Consider the following 20,214-nt stretch of genomic DNA (forward strand, 5'->3'; position numbering starts at 1 on the left):
GCAGGACCAGATCCAGGCTGCGCTTATAGCTACGACTCGAACGACCGGCCAAATATCCTCCGAAGATCTCGGATTCCAACGATCGTTCAATCCTGAGATGGGTACTGCTCTTGATGAGCAAAGTGAGCGCCTGCTTTCCTTGGCCAGCGCATTGCTCAAGTCTGCGGTTTCTATCTCGGAATTACGTGCGCCAATCCTCCAGGATGCGGATGATGTGGATAATAACTGGCGGGGCGTTGTGGATGTTATCGATTCCTTATTGGAGAAGTCTGACACTTGCCTCGACGAATATACTGGTGTAATCAAGCGCAAAGAGCCTGCAACTGGTGAACAATCGAGCCAGGTAACTCTTGATCCCCTTCCTCCCGGATTATTTGAGGCTCACTCCTGATAGTCCGCTTCAAAGTCCAAGAAACACGGTCCCTTAGGGAATGCATTCCGAACCCAAAATCTCGTCAAACCGCAACTTGCTTTCGAAAACAGACCCAATAACGACGATAATACACCTTGGAGACCTCTCCTCGCCTCAAAACCCCATGCCACAGTATCCCTCGAAGAAAGCCTAGGCACTGTTGCCAATGGCTCAGAGCAACACCAGTATGACTACACCACTTTCCTACCACTGCTCACTCTTCCGCCCATACCCACTAAACCTGAGGGCTTAAGCAAGCCACAGAGAAAAAGACACAATCAGCGCGTCACCCAATTGAAGACGATGGGCAGCACGAGAACAGCCTTAATCATTGACAATACTGACAACTACTTTAGATATAAACATCCATACGAGAGCGAAATCCTCGAATTGAAATACTCAGACGCCGTTTACCATAAAGCTGATCCCATTCCATATCTTCCAGTTGAAAGTACATCCGCAATATTCGTGGATACTGCAGAGGGAGTACTTGAAATGCTCAATGAGCTAAAGACTGCCACTGAAATTGCTGTCGATCTTGAGCATCACGATACACGATCGTATGTGGGGCTGGTATCATTGATGCAGATTAGCACACGAAATAAGGACTGGATCGTGGATACTCTAAAGCCTTGGAGACAGGATCTGCAAATTCTCAATGAAGTATTTGTGGATCCAAAGATAGTCAAGGTAAAGTAGATCATTGACTTCTGCAATTGCTATCAGACAACTAATGGCGCCAGGTTTTCCATGGAGCATATATGGATATAGTTTGGCTCCAGCGTGACCTTGGTCTTTATGTTGTTGGGCTTTTTGACACACATTGGGCGAGCCGGACTCTTGGATATGCAGGAGGGAGTCTTGCCTTTTTGCTCAAGAAGTTCATCGACTTTGACGCCGATAAAAAGTACCAGATGGCCGACTGGAGAATACGGTAAAGAGAATTATATGGCTGATTTTCGAATCTTGCTAATTTTCTCCCAGACCTCTACCAGAAGAGATGTTCTTCTACGCTCGGGCTGACACGCACTTCCTGCTTTACATTTATGACCACATGCGCAACGAATTAATCGACAAGACAAATCCCGAAATCCCGGAGGAGAATCGAATTGAACTTGTTTTACAGAAATCCAAGGAGACTTCACTCCTGAGATATGAACGGACCATCTACAATGCAGAAAGCGGACGAGGCCCTGGCGGTTGGTACTCATTACTGGTTAAAACACCCGCACTGTTGAGCAACGAGCAGTTTGCAGTCTTTAGAGCTGTTCATGAATGGCGAGACCAAATTGCAAGGGCGGACGATGACAGCCCATCCTTCGTGATGCCACAGCATGTCCTTTTCAGTATGGCGAAATTGATGCCTCTAGACATGGTGGCTCTCCTAAGTATCGCCCACCCTGTATCTCACGGCGTGAAGTCGCGAGCTGGGGAGTTGCTCGCTCTGATTAAATCAGCAAAAGCTCGGGGGAAGAGTGGTCCAAGTATGATTGATGTGCTTCGTCCGGACTCGGTAGGTGGTGTTGCGAAGGCAAACCTGCCCACCGTCGCAGCAAGCACTGCACCGAAGACGTTGGTAGCTATATTTGATGGGACGGAACTTCGAAGCGAGAGTTCGACTTTTTGGGGAGGAGCTTTCGGAAGTAGTATATGGGATAGCCCGACCGTAACACACAGTGAGACGTTGAGACTTGCCGTTCCCTTACCTGTGTTGTCATCAGAGATATTTGCCCTCTCCAATGGCTTAGCAGATCGACCAATAGCCCGAGAGGCTTCCGGTGAGCCAGAGGAACCCACCACATTATCAAAGAAGGAAGACGAAGCTTTTGTCATCAAGCGTGGAGCAAAACAAAAGAATGATGCATTATCAGACGAAGAAAAGTCAGACGAAGAAGTTTCGAATGATTCTGGTAAACCTCACATTCCAACCCTCAGCAGAATCACCGTTGAAGACATAGCAGCGGCGCGAGAAGGACGGGCAAAGGCCGCCGAAAAAGTGGCACGCAAAGCAGAGAAACGAGCCAAGAGAGCCGCAAAGAAGGCAGCAGCAGCCGCAGCTATAGGTGGCGATACGGAAGATGCAGGAGAAGTTGATGAGGAGGAGGCATTTGATTACAGCAAAGCTGATTCGGTCCTTCGTGGGAAACGACATGATGGCGAAAAGGGAGGCAGAAAGAAAGAAAAGCCATTCGACCCCTATCGGAAGAGTGAGGATGCTCCGAAAGGTATGCGAAGGCTGCAGACGGAGAGTGCAGGGAAAAGCCATACTTTCAAGGGCTGAAGGGCAAATATTATGACGATGTATGATTATGAATACCCATCGAGGAAAGGGCAACAGCCCCGACCACGATCAGTGAAGAATCCGCGAACGTTAATGGGTATTTGCAACTTGGCCTTGCAGAGAATGGTTAAGCTTTATTAGCTCGCTTGACATATCAAGATGCATCAGAGTTGTTTGTGATCGATGATGGTAGCTCCCAAGGCGGGAGCAGACTTGCTTCAAAAGGTTAGGGGAAGGCGCTCTGAAGTCAGGAGAACAGACCTTCTTTTGTCTATACAAGTGCAAAGCGAATTCCATCATGCCTTTGGGTTTTCTTTCTCTACCTCGTGCCATATCAAGACTAGTTGCAGCTTCCAGGATGTTCTTTGTCTGATACCGAAGCCGATCGGGGTTTCCAGAAGTCCTGGCATCAGATGGGAAGCCATGGAAAACTTAATAATAAACTGTTGAATATTCTCCAATGTTCTTCACATCTGCCTTGGAATTTTCATGCTGGCGGAAGAGTCTTTAAGAAAAGGGATTCTGGCCGAAAGTTGAATCAATTTGTAGAGAGTTAATGCCCTACTTCTTACAAGGTTAAAAAAAAGGGTCTGATTCACCTCTCAGAGAGCGCACTATTCCTATCTAAATTTCCAGTAGATCAGGTCCAACTCTGGGAAATATCCTTCTAAGTTTCCTCTTGGTAAATAGCCGCTCAAGATTGACAACCCCGCCTCACAGGATTTGTCTGGTGCCACCACACCATCACAAGCATGGCTTTCACAAGTTATTTTGCATGTTGTTGACATCTTTGTCGGCCCGAAGAAGGAGCGCTGTGTGGTCCATACACAACACCTTACTTCGTAGTCAGAATACTTCCACAAGCTTTGAATGGGATACCTCAACGAGGGGATAGCACCATCGAGCTTCTTTAGAACCACAAATTTGCAGAATGCCGCTACAGCCCCAGCCCAACACTGCTAGCAAGTTGAGAGCTTCACAACCCTTGCAAAGTTCATCTATTCTTTCGCAACTCACAATACCGTCGCACGATTGCAGAGAATACTTCCGCTTTTAGATCCGCTTTATCAGGTGGTTTATTTGGACCATTAAGCAACAGTAATTCACATCAGAGCAATAGCGTATTGGCACCTCGCCAATCTCAAAGCTCGTTCCCAGTAGGCTCTCTTTTGGGAACTGCTCCCCCCTCTTCGCTCGACGTTTCCAGTACCGGACAGAGTCTTACCCGAAACAATCCGGCTAGCTCAGGCAATCTTTTTGGATGACTCCTTCCTACGGCCCCCTCCAGTCCCGTCCCCAACGCAGGTACCCTGCTTGGGAACATCAGCGTCCCGTTTTCCATTTCCCACACAATTTGCTGGCTGGAAATCCTGCCGCAGCAGCATCGAAACGCTCTTATCCATCTTCTTCTCATATCCGAGAAGTTTCGCTTCTCAGCACTCTTCAATGCCGCGATCAGACCCCAACATTCTGGGTCGAAGTCGGTTCAGCATGCCTTTCCCAGTTGAACACACAAAGCTTATCTACATGCGCACGAGCAACTCGTCCACTCTTCGCCAAATGCCAATGGTCTACATCTTTCGCACTTCGGGTCTCGATCGGCGCTCTAATCCCGAGTGTACCTTAATTTGGAAAGGTGATTTGGACTGGCTGGAGGACTAGGAGAAAGTTGGTGTTGGGGAACCTTCAACTCACGAAAGTGAAGGCCACTGGATTGGGTGCATGCTGAGTTAATTGTCTTTGAGATCACGGAGAAGCCGTGGGACAAAGAGATTGTGCTGAAAAATCCTGGGTATTATGATTTCGCACAGGCAAGGGTATCGCGTTAGTGTTTTGAGTTGATCGTTCGATCATGGGAGAAGCAGTAAAAATACACAATCACATATTTTTGGTTCAAGCTCAGTCGGCTGACTAATTGCTTCTCCGTATCGTTGTTGGAAATTGGCAGATCAAAATTAGCATTAGCGTACGTTTACGGAAATACGGAATCAATTAGTAGATGCTCTTTGTGGTCTCTTCAGAAGCGATCTTTAAACTGGTTGCTCGAGATATCTTTTGGCTTGGACCTAGTCTCACCATCATAGGGCCTCACATGGACAAGAAAGTGTCACTATATTCAATGTCTAACTAGGCCATTGTAGAACGCCCCCTAACAAATGTTCCTTCGAGATATGGTACACCTAGATCTACCTTCTTCGAACATCTTGGGATTTTCAAACGATAAATCTCAACCATCTCCAAGTTCAGCAAAATGTCCTCCAACTTCAATCTGGAATATTGGAGAACATTGCCCCCTTTTCTGATGACGGCGAGAGAGGCTCACATCTCAACTCTTGTCATGTTTGATATGCGCCAAATCTTTCCAGAGCCTTAAATTCAGGGGCTCGCTAACCACACAGCCGAGAGGTGAGTGGCCGCTTTTGACTTTAATCAGCCTCCACCAAGGCCAGAATCTACATCCATCATTTGCTTTTCTCAAGCACAAAATAAATTAACCAAAAGAAGGAATGTTGTATGTGAAGTTTATCATATCCAACCATATCCACAGGAAGTGATACAAATGGAATTGCTGGCCTTGATAACAGACAGATGACAAGGCCTAAAAGCGGCCACTTCCACTGAACGCGCTAACTCTACGCGTCGGAACGCGTCGTCCTTATCAACCTCTCCCAAACCCTCAGTTGTTGATTTTGTCTAGAAATCAATTCGTTCATATCGCAATCACAATGCCCCACTCCGTATCGCCAGAGCAGCCCGCATCCCCTGATCAGGTTGCAAATATCGAAGAGCCCAAGACAGATAATGTTGAAACCCAAGAGAGCGAAGGTACCGCTGTTGCAGACAACCTTGGTCCCATCGGGGAGAGCCAAACCAGCTATGATCAAGACATGACTATGACTGATGCCGGAGCTGCTGGAGAGAAGCCTCTAGTCAAGGTAGAGACTACTGCGGAAGTCAAGCTCGAAGATCTTTTTGCAGATATGGATTCCGACGAGGAATTCCCGAGCTCAACGGGTCAGGGTGTGAAGATATCAAGTTCGCCGGAGGCACCAGCATCTCCTGTGTAAGTTCTTTTACTCGGTTCACGTTCTTTCGCTGATTTTTTAGGCACATTGGACCTACTTCGAATGCCTCTGATCCAGAAGTGATGAGATCGTTCTATCAGCGGTTGTTTCCGTGGCGTTATCTCTTCCAATGGCTGAATCATTCCCCAACGCCTTCGACAGACTTTGGCCACAGAGAATTCGCGTTTACCCTGCAGAATGATGCGTATTTGAGATACCAATCGTTTCCTACACACGACCTGTGAGTTGCGGATGAATAAGACACTATGACATATGCTAATGAGTAAAGTCTACGCAAAGACGTCCTCCGCCTTATGCCTTCCAGATTCGAAATTGGACCAGTCTACAGTACAAATCCTCGCGATCGAAAAACACTCCGAAAATCGACCGCCTTCAAGCCGATTGCGAAAGAGCTATGCTTCGATATCGATTTAACAGATTACGATGATATCCGCACATGTTGTGACAAAGCAAACATCTGCAATAAGTGCTGGCAGTTCATTACAATGGCCATCAAGGTTATTGACGTTGCTTTACGGGATGATTTTGGCTTCAAGCACATTATGTGGGTGTACTCGGGAAGGCGAGGAGCCCATGCGTGGGTGTGTGACAAGAAGGCCCGGCAAATGGATGACCAGAAGCGGAGGGCACTTGCAGGGTACCTAGAAGTCATCAAGGGTGGTGCGCAGGGCGGCAAGAGGGTCAATATCAAAAGACCGTTACACCCCCATGTTGCGTCAGTTATCCTCTTCTAATAGCTTGAGTCAGTTACTGATATATACTTGCAGGCGAAGTCTCGACATACTCAAATCACATTTCCAAACCGACATCCTTCATGACCAAGATCCTTGGGAGACAGATGAGAAGTTCGACCGCCTCCTACAGCTCCTACCCGACAAAACTTTGAACGAAGCCTTACGGAAAAAGTGGAACTCTGCTCCAGGTCGAGCTTCTACAGCCAAGTGGACTGATATCGATGCTTTGGCAAAGAGCGGCATGAGTAAATCTCTGGATGCAAAGGCTCTGCTTGACGCAAAGCAGGATATTGTTCTCGAGTACACGTACCCACGGTTGGATATTGAAGTCAGCAAACACCTCAACCATTTGCTGAAAAGCCCATTTGTTGTCCATCCTGGCACAGGCAGAGTTTGTGTGCCGATCAACACCAAACACTGCGAAGACTTCGATCCCCTTAGTGTCCCTACTGTGACTGATCTCCTTCGGGAAATTGATGAATGGACGGCTCCGGAAGAGGAGAACGACGGAAAAGCCATCCAGGATTGGGAGAAGACGAGCCTGAAACCTTACGTTGAGTATTTCAGGTCATTTGTGCTTGGAATAATGAAAGACGAGAAGGACGTCAAAATTAAGCGTGAGCGTGAGGAGAATGGAGATGTTATGGAATTCTGAGAGGGGTCTTTGGAGTCCGGCGTGTACGGAGTACTGTGTGTATGTTAGACACGACTGTTATGATTGGAAGAATGGAATGCTAGGGCGATGACTACATTACTCATAGTACTTTCGTACTTTGCTATTGTGTAAATCGTCCAGTAGGCAACAGCAAATAATTACTGAGGGAGATTGCCTAGAATCTTCTTCGCCCTTTGCTTCCTGGTCACGTGTACACCTGCTACTAGCGTGAATCGCTAAAGTTCAAATTCGAGAGCCTTCAACTGCTCAACCTCAGCTTGAGATTTCCCCCACACAACCAATTTCAGTCTCGATCAACCACAAATTATCGCACGACCTCGAAGCCTGCCCATCAATTCGAACCCCGCGCAAAAGCCTGCGGTCAAAGCTAGTTCACCGAAACTCCATCGACGACGCTACCGTGACGAGATAAACACTGTTCTTCTGCCCCTCTATCGACTGAGGCTCCGCTCGCCTTCCCCAAGACAGCGCCCCTCGATCTTCCAAAATCTTGCGATACGTCTATGTTAGCTTCGATACTCATTAACGATCAATAAAACCGTATCGACCACGTCGTCGATTCTTGACCTCGAATCTCGCACTCTCTGATCACCACACATCTGCGCATACCGACTACTACCACGTCCACAACAATGGCTGACGCTTTAGCACAGCAACTAGATTCCACAAAGTTGAGGTGAATACCTATAGCGTCAAGGTACACTTGCGAGCTCTAGCTGACCTGAAAACAGTGATGGGCCGACATCAGAAGACTGGAAGCAAGGACTCAACATCCCCGCAAAGGATACTAGACAACAGACTGAGGTATGTACGGAAACCGAGGCTCGCATGAGCTCTCTTCTAAAAGAGGCAAACAGGATGTCACTGCCACTAAAGGCCTTGATTTCGAAGATTTCAGTCTGAAACGAGAGCTGTTGATGGGCATCTTCGAGGCTGGATTCGAAAAACCATCACCTATTCAAGAGGAGGCAATCCCAGTAGCTCTCACTGGACGTGATATCCTGGCACGCGCGAAGAACGGTACCGGCAAGACCGCAGCCTTCGTCATCCCGGCGCTTCAACGAATAAACCCCAAAAGCAACAAAGTTCAATGCCTCATCTTGGTCCCCACCCGAGAACTGGCAATGCAGACATCTCAAGTTTGCAAGACTCTCGGCAAGAACCTCGGCATCAATGTCATGGTCACGACTGGTGGTACCCTCTTACGAGATGATATTGTCCGTTTACAAGATCCTATTCATGTCATCGTTGGCACTCCAGGACGAATTCTCGACCTGGCTGGCAAGGGTGTAGCTGATCTCAGCGAATGTCCAACGTTCATTATGGACGAAGCCGACAAACTTCTCTCTCCCGAATTCACGCCCGTTATTGAACAACTTCTCCAATTCCACCCAAAAGACCGCCAGGTCATGCTTTTCAGCGCAACGTTCCCCATCACTGTCAAGGCCTTTTCAGACAAGAATATGGACAATCCATATGAAATCAACCTTATGGACGAACTCACTCTGCGCGGTATTACGCAATATTATGCGTTCGTCGAAGAGAGTCAGAAGGTCCACTGCCTCAACACCCTCTTCTCCAAACTCCAAATAAACCAATCGATCATATTCTGTAATTCTACTAATCGTGTCGAACTTCTTGCCAAGAAGATCACCGAACTCGGTTACTCGTGCTTCTACAGCCATGCTCGCATGCTCCAGACGAACCGCAATCGGGTCTTCCACGACTTCCGAAGTGGGGTCTGCCGCAATCTTGTCTGCTCAGATCTCCTTACTCGTGGTATTGATATCCAAGCCGTCAATGTTGTGATTAACTTTGACTTCCCCAAGAATGCCGAAACTTACCTCCATCGTATTGGTCGATCAGGGCGTTTCGGACATCTTGGCCTTGCAATCAATCTCATCAACTGGGATGACCGTTTCAACCTTTACAACATCGAGCGTGATCTAGGCACCGAAATTCAGCCTATTCCGCAAAACATTGACAAGAAGCTCTACGTCTACGATACACCAGAGAACATTCCCCGCCCTGTATCAAACTTCCAAACAATCCGCCCAACAGCAAGCCGTGAGTCGTCGGGGCGCGATTCCACTCCTCGTGATCAACCGTCTCAACAATCCGGCAACCAACGAACTGGAAGCTCGGGCAATTATAATGGTGGACGCCAGAATGGCTCAGGGTCGATCCAAGGCCAGAGGCAACCACAAAACCAACGTCAAGGCCAAAGCTTCTCACGTGGCACCGGCAGATATGAACAGACGAACCGACGAGGTGGTGGTCAGGGTGGTCAAGGCCAACGATCGAATGGTTACGAAGGTCAGAGAGGTGGTCGTGCTCAAGGCACCCCAACTCAATAGCCTTCCTCCACCACCACTTTCAGGATTATGGGGAGGGCGGTGTTTGATATTGTACATATTCATTTCTTTTCCATCTTTTGCGATAGACTCGAGACGAAGTCGTCATGAGATCTCTCGTGCCTGGCATATTAGGTAACGTCTGGATTCGTTCCATAGTTGCCCTCGTGCTTTAGATGCAGGGACGTCTTCTGCGCGGCGGTGGTTATCGTGCTTGTAACATACGACTTTCTTTTTCTTCACGGACCTTATGGGATGGCCCCTCTCGTCAGATGGGTATCGACGAACAGCAAAAGTTCAGCGACCTCGACCTGATATTATGACTTGGGTGGCGTATGTGGGCGTTTGGGCGAGGTCGCTCGCACGAGTGATCTCTGGAGTCTGGGTTGTTCTTGCAAGAAGGGCATGACTGGCTGGCGTCGGCAGATAGCTCTGTTTACTTTGGTTTTGAGCTCATAATTTATGAGCGAATGGCGGAAGATTTGATGATGCTGGATCGGGGGCATGTTTTAGCGGGGCGGTGCTATGATACCCGATCATTATGAGGGCGTGGTGGATGGGGAAAGGGGCGCTGGTGGGTGTGGTTCAGCAGGACAATAATGGTTACTCGTCGTACGCTCAGAAACGATGAGCTTGACATCTGGGATGAAGGAATGAGAAAACAAAAAACAACCAAAAACAACTTTGGGGAGTGCTGGAAAGGGTTCATGGCTCGTATCGAATTGGCTCGATGGTTATGTATCAGGTCTAGCAAATGCAACTTTTAACCCCCCAAGTCCGCTGGCTGAATCCGCGTGATACTCTTGGGGACTGTTCATTTCAGTGCTACCCCTTTCGAACCAGATGTGGACGCCTTCATCCGAGGTGTTCTGCAGCAACACCCGACTGTCCGGGCCATTCCGAGGAGCTTTTCCGGGACCGATGAATGGCTGGGTGTGAGGAGGAAGGAGGATGATTGTCCGAGGCCGAATGAGACGAGCAAGGGTGAACGTGCAACCGGGACACGGATTTCATTTTGGTTGTTGTGATACTCGGGGCTGAAATTCAAGGACTCTCCGTTGACTCGAAATGAGATCTGACGGCGCCTTGATTGGCTGGTGGCCATTATGTCGTGTGCACAGCAGGGTGTGCCAGTCCAATGCACGGCGATAAGCAAAGTGGAGGAACGCCTGGAACCGTTGCACCAACAACTACAGTATTTTCGTCTGATCTCGAAGCCGGGCCATAACCTCCCGGAGCCCGAGCTCGAGTTGCAGATCCTCAGAGATCCTCAGAGATCCTCAGAGATCCTCAGAAAGGGGGATTCTTGCAGATGGCCGCCCAGGCCTGCAAAGCAGCTTGATTGAGTGCTGACCGTGGCATTCCACAATGTCACTGCTCAGATCCTCCTGCGCGCAACAGTTCCAGAGTCGCAATCCGGGTCGTTCCGGCTCCCGAGCATCCTTTCAGCATCCAGCATTACCCTGTGGCTGGAATGGCACATGGCATGCCATGTACTTTGGCTAAATGGAGCGCGACGGGGATCCTCCTCCACGTGAAAGGGAAAGGGGGTTGATTATGTGTGTGGTACATAGCGGTGAAGGACGGGGGACACCAGTTGGCTGCCATATAGTTGCTAATAGACCCCTCGAAGCTTCCTTCCATCCATACTTCATTTTGTTTCCTGCCCTTCTAGCAATTGTTATTCTTCGGGCTTTGAGACATTTGATTCAGTGCTGCCCAAAGTGACGTTCGGCCGCCATTTACCGGACTAACTTCCTGCGAGCTACCGGCCAGAATTTCATGATTTCCAACTCCTCTGGCCCTGACAACATCACAACTCTCTTCGAGCAGTGCGTAGTGCTGTGAAACCCCACGCAAGCATCCGCAGCTTCGCAGGCCTTATTGAGGGAACTAGAGAACTGGGAGGAAAGATCCAATTATGTCGTCGATTGTAAGATATATCTATCCGCTTTGGTCCAACTTTGTTGCGCTCCCTTTGCCCCACCGTGCCCGGCCCTGCTTCTGCGTTTGCCTGATGGCGCAACAATCGCAGACATGGGCGCATTATTGCTGCGCCCTCTGCTATCATAAGACCTTGTGCTAATCTCTATATCTTCTGCAGTTATGTCTGGCGCATTATTGCGACACACATGGTCCCACCCCACTGATGGTGACCGAGGGTTTGGCAGTGAGCTGCACGTCTTGTTTTGAAGACGAGAGTTTGAGCACAAGACGACCAAGCACGAGTTCACGGTCGGTCAATCCTACAGATGGGTCGGCAGGTATATCGCGGGGCGCAAGTAGGACCAATTCGTCGTCGTCGGACAAGGAGAATGCAGCATACTCAGCATTTCGCTACCAAGCATCCAAGGCTCAAGCGTCGACTTCTGCCATTGAGACCCCACCAGAGAGTCCTCGAGTTGCAGCATTGCAGATGGCACAGAATCCCAATAATTATCGACGCGACTCGAGCTTCCGGAAGACCTACGATGAGAACGACAGGAAGAGGGCCATACCCTGCGAGAATTGCGCGCTCACTCTGCCCAAGAAGACGAAGGAAGGGTCATCTGCAAGTAAGATGGATAACAGCGGACCAATCCTTCGAACCAGGAAAGTTTGTGAGCGAATCTCTGTCCCTGCGGAACAACCTTCACCTCCCAAATCCGACTCTTGCAACTCCTCCGATTCCGAGAACGCCATTGTATCCAAGCCTACACACCGAAGAACCCGCTCACGCACTCTAATCCGCGCCGGTACATCCTCTAGTAACTCGTCCTTCAACTCTACTATCTCCCATGACCATTACCTAGACTACACTTCGACCCACGAACCACTCGCTCCCACCTCTTTCTCTATCATCCGACAATCCTGCCTCCGTACTCTCTCATGCGAGACCCTACCTCCTTCGTCGACACAATTCACTTCTTCCCCAGCATCGCCTTTCATGAACAACCCCTTTTCAACCGGTCCTTCATCCGCCTCAACTTCTGGTGGTCCTATCTTCTTCGGTGACCCTCTCGCAGGATACACAACGGCCTACATATTTCGAATACCAGACCCCAATGCCCGTGGCCGGAGACGCGTCTATGCACTAATGGCACTCAGCACGCACCGCGAACGAGCAGCCATGCAGACCTTCTCCTACCTCTCATCCGCATTCCGAGACCTAGCTGCATGGATCCAGTCCCTCGCCGAAGCAGAACTCGAGCGCGCTGAAAATGCAAATAGTCCTCGTCTTAGTGGAAGCGATGACAGAAATGGTAGCAGTAGCAGCACCCACAACACTCCTACTAGCGCCTTCTTGAGTGGCAGGAAATGGGGCCCTGATGGCAAGTTTGCAGGCATGAGTTTGAAGGCCCGAGGGCTAGCGGAGATCGTTGGGTTACCGGATTTCTTCATCGAGTTGCACGCGAAGTTTGTGCGGCTGCTTATTGAGCTGAGTATTATGCTCGGTGCATAACGCCTTGGTCCAGCGTTAGCATACGTTTCTGAATGTTGTCGGCGAGCCAGGAAATTCCATCCTATGGTACTTCAAGACTTCGGAGGAATGATTTATGATTGTTTGAGCGAGAGTGAGAGCAAGCGTGGAGTCAAGGGAAATGCATTTTACGGCGTTTAGATGGGTATGGGAGTCATTTGGATATGTGCTCTTTTAGGAGTAACAGCAACATCAACATGGAGTTTGGGCGGAAACTACTTCGTCTGGTTGTTTTGATAGCGTTTAGCGATGCTTTTGCTTTTCAGCCGGTTTGGTCTGTTATTTTAGTACTGTATGTTGAGAGCGAGATACCATGCAGCGAGCACTAGGTCTGCTAGTAGAGGCGCATCTGCTGAAATAGAAGAAAGATATTGAGATTTAGAGGTCCTTCTTCTGCTGCTAATTATCGATGAAGTGAAGAAAGGAAGTTTAATATTGCCATCACGCTGAGGAGAAAGAGGCAATGTACTGGACAAAACTGAAACATCCGATAAAAATGTACCGGGGAGCACTCAACATTTAAACGCTCACGAGACATATTATCCAGCTTCTTGTAGGTATATTATATGAAGTGGTCTTACCATTTCCTTCAAGTGTTCGAGAAGTGTAAGACATAGTCAGGACCTCTCTTGAATGTCCTTGCAAGCTGGGCACATTGACATTATTATTAAACAGTCGTCTTCCCCCGAGTCCCGAAAACCCAGACTATCGAAATATTCCTGGGATTCTGGTTCATGGAGGCTGTGGGGAAATGGTGGATGCCAAATTTAAAATTCAAGAATCATTGCACCATACAAGAATACATAAACACGTGTTATGTAGAAGGCAGAATCTATTGGATTACAGACTGGTTATGTTTTTGGTATTATTGGTACAGCTGAATCTAATGCGAAGCGTTGAGCCATCACTGTAGTTCAGATCTCCTTTCTTATAATCCCATCCTCCCATTTCTCTCGTCTGAATGGCCAGGTTGTGAGACTCAATGTTCCGATTTTTGTTGACACATTCAAGCCTCTCACCCACCCATGTCCCTGATCCACCCAACAAACACTCTCAAACTGCCCTCTATTTGTAGAAATCGTACGACTTCGCTTCCTGAGATGTCTTCACCTGAGCGGAGTAAGCATCCTCCAAATCACTCTGAATGATGTTGTATCGGTTCTTTCTCACGGCTCTGAGACCAGCCTCCTGCATGATCGCCGCAATGATCGCACCACTCAGAGGATCGTTTCGTACAATCAGACTGTCGAGGTCCACCTCAGGAGCCAAGGACATCTTGGATGCGATGGTAGTGAAAATCAATCTACGTTCTCGTCTATCTCGGAGATTGGGGAACTCGATCTTTCTGTCGAGACGGCCAGGGCGGAGGAGAGCGGGATCCAAAGTGTCAGCACGATTGGTGGCCATAATGACCTTGACATTTGATGTCTGATCAAATCCGTCCATCTGGTTAAGTAGCTCGAGCAGGATACGCTGGACTTCTCGATCAGCGCCAGTCTGGGCATCGAATCGCTTTGTGGCGATGGCGTCTATTTCATCGATGAAGATTATCGCTGGTGAATTTTCTCTTGCCATTCGAAACACATCTCGGACCATTCGTGGGCCTTCGCCGAGGTACTTCTGCACGAATTCGGAGCCGACGACCCGAATGAAGTTGGCTGTGGTGGAGTTGGCAACAGCTTTCACTAACATTGTCTTGCCTGTTCCGGGGGGGCCGTAAAGGAGGACGCCGCGAGGTGGATCAATTCCAATTTGAGCATAGAGGTGGTGTTGAGTGAGCGGGAGTTCCACCGCTTCACGAATTTCTTGCTTCTGCATATCAAGTCCACCAACATCTGCATATGTAACATCTGGTTTCTCATCTTGACCAAGCATTGCAATGGAGGAATCGGCCTCGGGGGGAAGGATATCGACTAGAGAGTTTGAGTGGCGGTGGAGGGCGACAGAGGATGAAGGCTTGAGTTTTTCGCGATCGAGTGTAGAGAGGATTCGTACGACATAGTTAGATCCTGTTGATGATTGCACGATGCCGGTGCTGATTTGGTCAGCATTTCCCGGAGCCATTTAAGTGTTGTTCTTACTTCTGATCGATGGCTTCCATAAATTGCCCAATCACCAAGGGCACGCTCTGAATTCGCTTGATCTCTTCTTGTGCCCGGACCAGCTCTCTCTTCAAGCTCCTGTAGGATATCAGCTTCAGTTGGGAGTTAGAGCGGCTCGGATTCCATACCGTTGTTCGTCCTTAATATACTCTTCTTGGAGCTGGATATATCTGCAAGAGTTAGGCCACGGTCCGTTTGCGCCATCTCAAGTCAACTCACTCCATATGCCGCTCCAGCTTCTTCAGAGTAGAATATTCATCACTTCCATCCGTTCCTAAACCTTCCAGGGAGTCGATGTTTGGTATCGAGGATTGCATGTGTTTTCGGTGCGGCAGCACCTGAGTTGCAGGATTTTCGACCATAGCATCCCCCATCGTGAAGACCGTAGGATAAGTGCGTTGAGAGATCGGGATATGCGTTGATGAAGATTCTCGTGGAAAGGTGAAATTCGTAGGAGGTTGTGATGAATACTGGTTGACGAGGCGAGTTGAAGGCAGCTTCCCTTACGAATTGGGAACAGCGCTTGCCAATTTTGAGCTAATATTAAAGCGGCCCTAGCGCCATCGGCATCCGGAGGTGAGCAATCACGCCGGACAGGCTCACTTGCTGGCTGTCTCTCTCTTGAGTCAGGCTTTCCTTTCTTAACACGAAACTTTCAACACGACAACATCGACCTGCTCATTGTACGGAGCTTTTCTGGTGCTTATAATTTATTGCTGTCAGTACCTGCTTCCAACTAGGCACCATGTCAACTTCGATCACCATTCCGATGCGAACAACTTATGGTGAGAGCAGCAAGGCTGCTGTAGCAGCCAGCTCCAGCTCCTCATCCTCCTACTCATCTTCACCTCGAACACCACAGCAACCACAAACAACACAAACATCGACGCCTACCTCTTCGAAAGTCAAATATGGTCATGATCGGAGACCAAGTTTATTGAGTTAGTTTCCCTGTTCTACCTCTTGCACTCTACGATCCTGGTGAGCCGAGCTGTCCAGCTAGGCAGGAAGTCGGCAGAGCATTTGGCAGCACAATATCGTAGAATTATCTTCGCGAATCGTCAGGCTGACAAGAATTAATTAGGCTCCTCATTCTCGAAGCAAGAACATACTGTCATCAACATTGGAGATCCTGACGGGGTACCGCGCTTGGTGAGCCTATCCCTAGACGCCGAGGAGCTCAAGCGTCTCGAGTATGGCTAACATTCTTATTCGCAGATTACTTGCGTCCGATCATCTCAAGGCTACGAATGGAACCCAGGTTAGTCGATTCCATGAGCCTTAATCATTCGGAGAAATACTGACAATCCGGTCCAGAGATCTTCTTACCCTCATACGTCGAATGCGACTTCGAATCCCTTGAACGAAAGCGTGACCCGGTCCACGAGATCCGCCTGAGCGACGAGGAGATCAAGCAGATGTTCCCTCAATAGTTTGCTATCTTATCGGAATGCTTCAGGATAGATAGCCTGTGGTCCCGGGCTTGGAAATATGGGACTTGCACATGAACGGCGTTGGGACTTGAACATATGATTCCCTCGATATTTGGATACAGGAGTATTTTACTGGGAGCCGTTTCTACGGCTAAGTACGACTAGATGACATGATGGGATGGGAATTGGGTCGTGGAGTCAGGCATTTGCTGGGGATTGCAAGTTGTGGAGGTTCGGATGGGCGTCTCAACTCTTTGATTCGTTCATTGCAATGAACTTTGATTCATTTTCATTTCATCGCAATACATCCGAATTTGAGAGTGACTGTTATGCCTCTGTCCATTTCCCCCAGAGTCGAGGCAGGGGAACTGCTTTGCAGACAGGCAGACTTGAGCACTTGTAGCCTGATTGAGGCGTTGTGTGACTCTACCGATGTGATCAATCATTTGTAACAATGTCTTTACCTTACAAGATACAGAACACTATTGGACGAACTAGTGTGCATGTTTCGTTGATCATGGTATTTCATGGAGGTTAGGACTAGAACCACCCATCATGTCCCCATAATCGAATAGCTTACGAAGGCCAGTAAACATTTTGAGTCTCATTAAATTAGAATAGGGTGGCATGCGGGATTCTGGAAGCCTGAGATCCCTTGTTGAGTCTTACTCACTCGCCGAGAATTGGTCATCAGCAACAGGACTCGCTTCACATACAGCAACTACAGATTCCGCTTTCATCCGAAATCTTGCCGGGCAGCTCAACGTAGGAAGAATACAGTCGACCTCGATATCATTGAAGTTCGGGTCAAGAATCACCTCGCGGGCATCAGACTTTTCTCTTTGCGTCCCAACAGGTCAGAATCGTGTCTCATGGTGACAGGTGGAGCTGTCTTCTGCAGGCACAGTTGAGTCGTTGTGCATGAGCCTGCAGGCTCCTCCTGCAGGGTCACATGTAACAGTTATATAGTAGAACTAAATACCACGAACCTACCATTGCATATGTGAAGTCCGACTCCTATGGTGTTGATATAATTGTTCCAAGCTCAGCACACTACCTTAGAGATCTCGGCAGCTGAAGGCATGTGATGGAATTGCACTATGACCCCCACCAAGCTCCACCCCGCATTCCGATAACGAAAGCCCGGAATGAAATAAGGTTTAGCGCGCGGCCGCTTGTTCCGATATGCTGACCTCAGTGTAAAGTAAACAACCGCGAAAAGCTTCAACCCAACATCAATTTCTCAACATCATCTTCTCCTCCAAACGGAACAGAACAGCACAAGTCTTTGGGTCACGAGAACAGCAGTTGGGTAGATATTGCAATGGCAGAATTCCACAGAAAAATAGAACTCCAGTCACCAGATGATCTCCAATACCTGGTCTCGAACATCCGACGCGCCGCGAACCAGAAGATAGACAAAGACTGGCCACCAATAGAAGGAGAGGATAAAATACGAGAACGCGTTGAAGAGCTCGTACACAGCGTATGTCTACTATTTTCCTGAGGTTGTCTGCTTTTTACAATCATAATGCACTTGGGGAGCAGGCGCTGACATCAAAATTACTAGTACATCAACGACGTTTTCCACAAAACGGCTGCAAATATATCTATTAATGGCCTCGAACCCTCGGAAGAACTCATCAACAATATCCTCGTGAATAGCACGTCTCCAGCACATCACGAAATCGAAGAACACGAGCCTTTTAACACGAGACTTTTTGAGAAAGCGAAGGAGCGCGCGAGAGAGGAAGAGGAACTGATTGAGGCGATTGCGGCGTTGAGGAGGAAGGTTCCTAATTCAGTAGCGGAGAACACGAAGAAAATGTACAAGGAGGGTATTGAGGGTGACGAGGAACAGTTGCGTAAGAGGGAAGAGCTGGTTAAGGAACAGGGAGGGGCGCAGATGAGCTTGGAGGCCCTTGAGAGGCAAGAAGGTGTGGAGGCCAATTGGGACAAAGGTATTAAGGGGCTGGAGAGGTTGATGAAGACGATGCCTGAGATGGTGGCGAGGAAGGAGAGAGCAGAAAAGGCTGAAGCAGTAGCAACTGGATAAGCAATGGGAACGAGTCAACATATGTGCACCTGTCCAGGCTTTGCGTGCCGAGACAAGGATTTCTTGCATTTTGCTAAGTGCTCGCAGCTACGGACTTTCTTATGGTGTCATTTGCGTCGGAACCCGCCAACCGCCCCCTTTCATCAAGTTCCTTCACATCAACTGCCTCGATAGCGTTGTTTTCGAGAATCGACGCCCCGCCCTCTTCGTCCTCACTTTCCTCCCCCTCTTCCTCTTCCTCTCCTTGATTCTCACTCTGATTTTCTGCGCCCTTCTTCACTTTCAGCTTCGCCTCTTTTCTCTTAGGAATGACACTCAAAAATGCCTCTCCCCAATCTCCAGTCACTAACCATTTCAGCATAATTTCCACAACATGATTGACTGCCAAAACACTTCGGCTTTGCATGGTCATGTATTCGCCAATCGGGAGTTTGGCCGTTGGAATACCCCTTTCGCAGGCTCGCTTGTAGCACAGTCCTTTGTGTCTATTCTTATCCACGATGCCGCCAATGATGTAGCATGTATTTGGCGAAAGGTACTCTAGGGTGTGTGGTGAGTCTGCGGTAAGATAGACAATTGATGGGGTAGCTTTTGAAGGCGAAGAGTCTGCGGTTTCTGGTGGTGGAGCTTCTTGTTTGGGTTCCAGTTCGACTGTTGATTGAAGCGAAGATGCCGTTTCCGTTATTATGTCACCATTTGTGCTCTGTGATGCTTCGTGGACCTTGGAAGTGACAGCTTCCGTGGCGACATTTGTCTCTTTGAGATCTTCGGAACTTCCATCTGGGATCGGAGAGTGGCCCATATCTGTCTTTTTTTCCATAGCCTCAACCGTGTTCTTCAAAAAAGCACCAGCAAGTGTTCCTCCAGAACTACTTCTCATAACCTCATCCAAACTCTCTGCTGCGACCACAAAGTCTTCCTCGAAGAACTTCACACCCTTCCAACTAAGATGATTGTTCGTGAGCACAGTCTCAAATCTTGACTTGAGTGTTCCACCCCAAGAGCTGAGGGCGAGGTGAGATCTATATGGATTCTTCCTGTTTTCTGAATAGCATCTCGTGAGCTGGGCCCCAAGGGATTTGAGTTCCTTCTCGAACATAAGCTCATTGAAATCGCAGTCCAGGATCAAAGATACTGGGACTTGAATTGGTCTCCTTGGGTACTTTGGCTTCTCTTCAACTTCCTTCTTCGGAAGTTCGATTGCTTCTCCACTAGCGATCTTTGCCTGCAATTCTTGACGCTGCTCCTTCTTCCGAGCTTGTTTTTCGTGGTGCTTTTCTCGTCGCTTGGCTTTCCGGTATTCTCTCCCGGCTTCCCACTGCTCTTTTTTCTTCATCTTCTTCATCTGGCTTTTGGATAGTTTGGGCTGGTCATCCCTCTCTTCCTGACCATCTTGGGATGGTGCTCCTCCTTCATCTTCTAATTGGTCACTGGTTGCATCTGAAAATCCCATCTCAGGAGCTTCCTGGGCTGCTGTATTGCTTTGTGGCGACTCATTTGACTCTTTCGTTATATCAAGCTTCCGAATCTTTGTTGGACGCTCTTCAAGCTCAGCCATTGTGAACTTGAATTTGGGAACTTTGAAGTTGTCGAAATTCTCGTGACTTCAAAATAATTTGA

The 20,214-nt window shown here is 48.5% G+C and overlaps 8 protein-coding genes across 8 annotated transcripts; 6 read left to right on the plus strand and 2 right to left on the minus strand.

The window, feature by feature from the left end:
* Window positions 1–5,369: 5,369 nt before the first annotated feature.
* Window positions 5,370–7,370, plus strand: K444DRAFT_606175 (prim-pol domain-containing protein). The gene is made up of 4 exons (XM_024878929.1): window positions 5,370–5,757; window positions 5,802–5,999; window positions 6,048–6,494; window positions 6,547–7,370. The coding sequence occupies exons 1-4, from the start codon at window positions 5,420–5,422 to the stop codon at window positions 7,166–7,168; spliced, it is 1,605 nt and encodes a 534-aa protein (XP_024744154.1). The 5' UTR covers window positions 5,370–5,419; the 3' UTR covers window positions 7,169–7,370.
* Window positions 7,371–7,821: 451 nt separating this feature from the next.
* K444DRAFT_515336 (ATP-dependent RNA helicase dhh-1) lies at window positions 7,822–9,546 on the plus strand (the record flags this gene model as incomplete). Its single annotated transcript, XM_024873588.1, has 3 exons — window positions 7,822–7,865; window positions 7,921–7,993; window positions 8,047–9,546. 3 exons carry the CDS (start codon window positions 7,822–7,824, stop codon window positions 9,544–9,546), a joined length of 1,617 nt encoding a protein of 538 aa, XP_024744155.1.
* Window positions 9,547–11,464: 1,918 nt separating this feature from the next.
* On the plus strand, window positions 11,465–12,985 carry K444DRAFT_639266 (uncharacterized protein; the record flags this gene model as incomplete). The annotated part of the gene is made up of 2 exons (XM_024884358.1): window positions 11,465–11,476; window positions 11,648–12,985. 2 exons carry the CDS (start codon window positions 11,465–11,467, stop codon window positions 12,983–12,985), a joined length of 1,350 nt encoding a protein of 449 aa, XP_024744156.1.
* Window positions 12,986–13,076: 91 nt separating this feature from the next.
* K444DRAFT_10511 (uncharacterized protein) lies at window positions 13,077–13,391 on the plus strand. The gene has a single exon (XM_024870282.1). The coding sequence runs from the start codon at window positions 13,168–13,170 to the stop codon at window positions 13,330–13,332; it is 165 nt and encodes a 54-aa protein (XP_024744157.1). The 5' UTR covers window positions 13,077–13,167; the 3' UTR covers window positions 13,333–13,391.
* A 425-nt stretch (window positions 13,392–13,816) lies between these two features.
* K444DRAFT_606178 (26S proteasome subunit P45) lies at window positions 13,817–15,566 on the minus strand. Its single transcript, XM_024878930.1, has 4 exons — window positions 15,325–15,566; window positions 15,234–15,275; window positions 15,085–15,183; window positions 13,817–15,038 (listed from the first exon to the last, which is right to left on the minus strand). Exons 1-4 carry the CDS (start codon window positions 15,477–15,479, stop codon window positions 14,069–14,071), a joined length of 1,266 nt encoding a protein of 421 aa, XP_024744158.1. The 5' UTR covers window positions 15,480–15,566; the 3' UTR covers window positions 13,817–14,068.
* Window positions 15,567–15,850: 284 nt separating this feature from the next.
* On the plus strand, window positions 15,851–16,538 carry K444DRAFT_639269 (uncharacterized protein; the record flags this gene model as incomplete). The annotated part of the gene is made up of 4 exons (XM_024884359.1): window positions 15,851–16,046; window positions 16,190–16,257; window positions 16,324–16,366; window positions 16,423–16,538. The coding sequence occupies 4 exons, from the start codon at window positions 15,851–15,853 to the stop codon at window positions 16,536–16,538; spliced, it is 423 nt and encodes a 140-aa protein (XP_024744159.1).
* A 1,011-nt stretch (window positions 16,539–17,549) lies between these two features.
* K444DRAFT_550537 (uncharacterized protein) lies at window positions 17,550–18,628 on the plus strand. The gene is made up of 2 exons (XM_024876511.1): window positions 17,550–18,024; window positions 18,109–18,628. The coding sequence occupies exons 1-2, from the start codon at window positions 17,863–17,865 to the stop codon at window positions 18,592–18,594; spliced, it is 648 nt and encodes a 215-aa protein (XP_024744160.1). The 5' UTR covers window positions 17,550–17,862; the 3' UTR covers window positions 18,595–18,628.
* On the minus strand, window positions 18,618–20,164 carry K444DRAFT_606181 (uncharacterized protein). The gene has a single exon (XM_024878931.1). The coding sequence runs from the start codon at window positions 20,150–20,152 to the stop codon at window positions 18,668–18,670; it is 1,485 nt and encodes a 494-aa protein (XP_024744161.1). The 5' UTR covers window positions 20,153–20,164; the 3' UTR covers window positions 18,618–18,667.
* Window positions 20,165–20,214: the final 50 nt, after the last annotated feature.

The sequence above is a fragment of the Hyaloscypha bicolor genome (genome assembly GCF_002865645.1).
Source record: "Hyaloscypha bicolor E unplaced genomic scaffold K444scaffold_10, whole genome shotgun sequence".
NCBI classification, from domain to species: domain Eukaryota; kingdom Fungi; phylum Ascomycota; class Leotiomycetes; order Helotiales; family Hyaloscyphaceae; genus Hyaloscypha; species Hyaloscypha bicolor.

Excerpts from the sequence above, each read along its gene's own strand:
- K444DRAFT_606175 (XM_024878929.1), top strand. The coding sequence starts at position 5,420 with ATGCCCCACTCCGTATCGCCAGAGCAGCCCGCATCCCCTGATCAGGTT. Across the intron at positions 5,758-5,801 it reads GAGGCACCAGCATCTCCTGT|GCACATTGGACCTACTTCGA; the intron begins GTAAGTTCTTTT and ends CTGATTTTTTAG. Across the intron at positions 6,495-6,546 it reads CCGTTACACCCCCATGTTGC|GCGAAGTCTCGACATACTCA; the intron begins GTCAGTTATCCT and ends ATATACTTGCAG.
- K444DRAFT_10511 (XM_024870282.1), top strand. The coding sequence starts at position 13,168 with ATGTGCTCTTTTAGGAGTAACAGCAACATCAACATGGAGTTTGGGCGG.
- K444DRAFT_606178 (XM_024878930.1), bottom strand. The coding sequence starts at position 15,479 with ATGGGGGATGCTATGGTCGAAAATCCTGCAACTCAGGTGCTGCCGCAC. Across the intron at positions 15,184-15,233 it reads TATATTAAGGACGAACAACG|GAGCTTGAAGAGAGAGCTGG; the intron begins GTATGGAATCCG and ends GATATCCTACAG. Across the intron at positions 15,039-15,084 it reads ATGGAAGCCATCGATCAGAA|CACCGGCATCGTGCAATCAT; the intron begins GTAAGAACAACA and ends TGACCAAATCAG.
- K444DRAFT_550537 (XM_024876511.1), top strand. The coding sequence starts at position 17,863 with ATGGCAGAATTCCACAGAAAAATAGAACTCCAGTCACCAGATGATCTC. Across the intron at positions 18,025-18,108 it reads TTGAAGAGCTCGTACACAGC|TACATCAACGACGTTTTCCA; the intron begins GTATGTCTACTA and ends CAAAATTACTAG.
- K444DRAFT_606181 (XM_024878931.1), bottom strand. The coding sequence starts at position 20,152 with ATGGCTGAGCTTGAAGAGCGTCCAACAAAGATTCGGAAGCTTGATATA.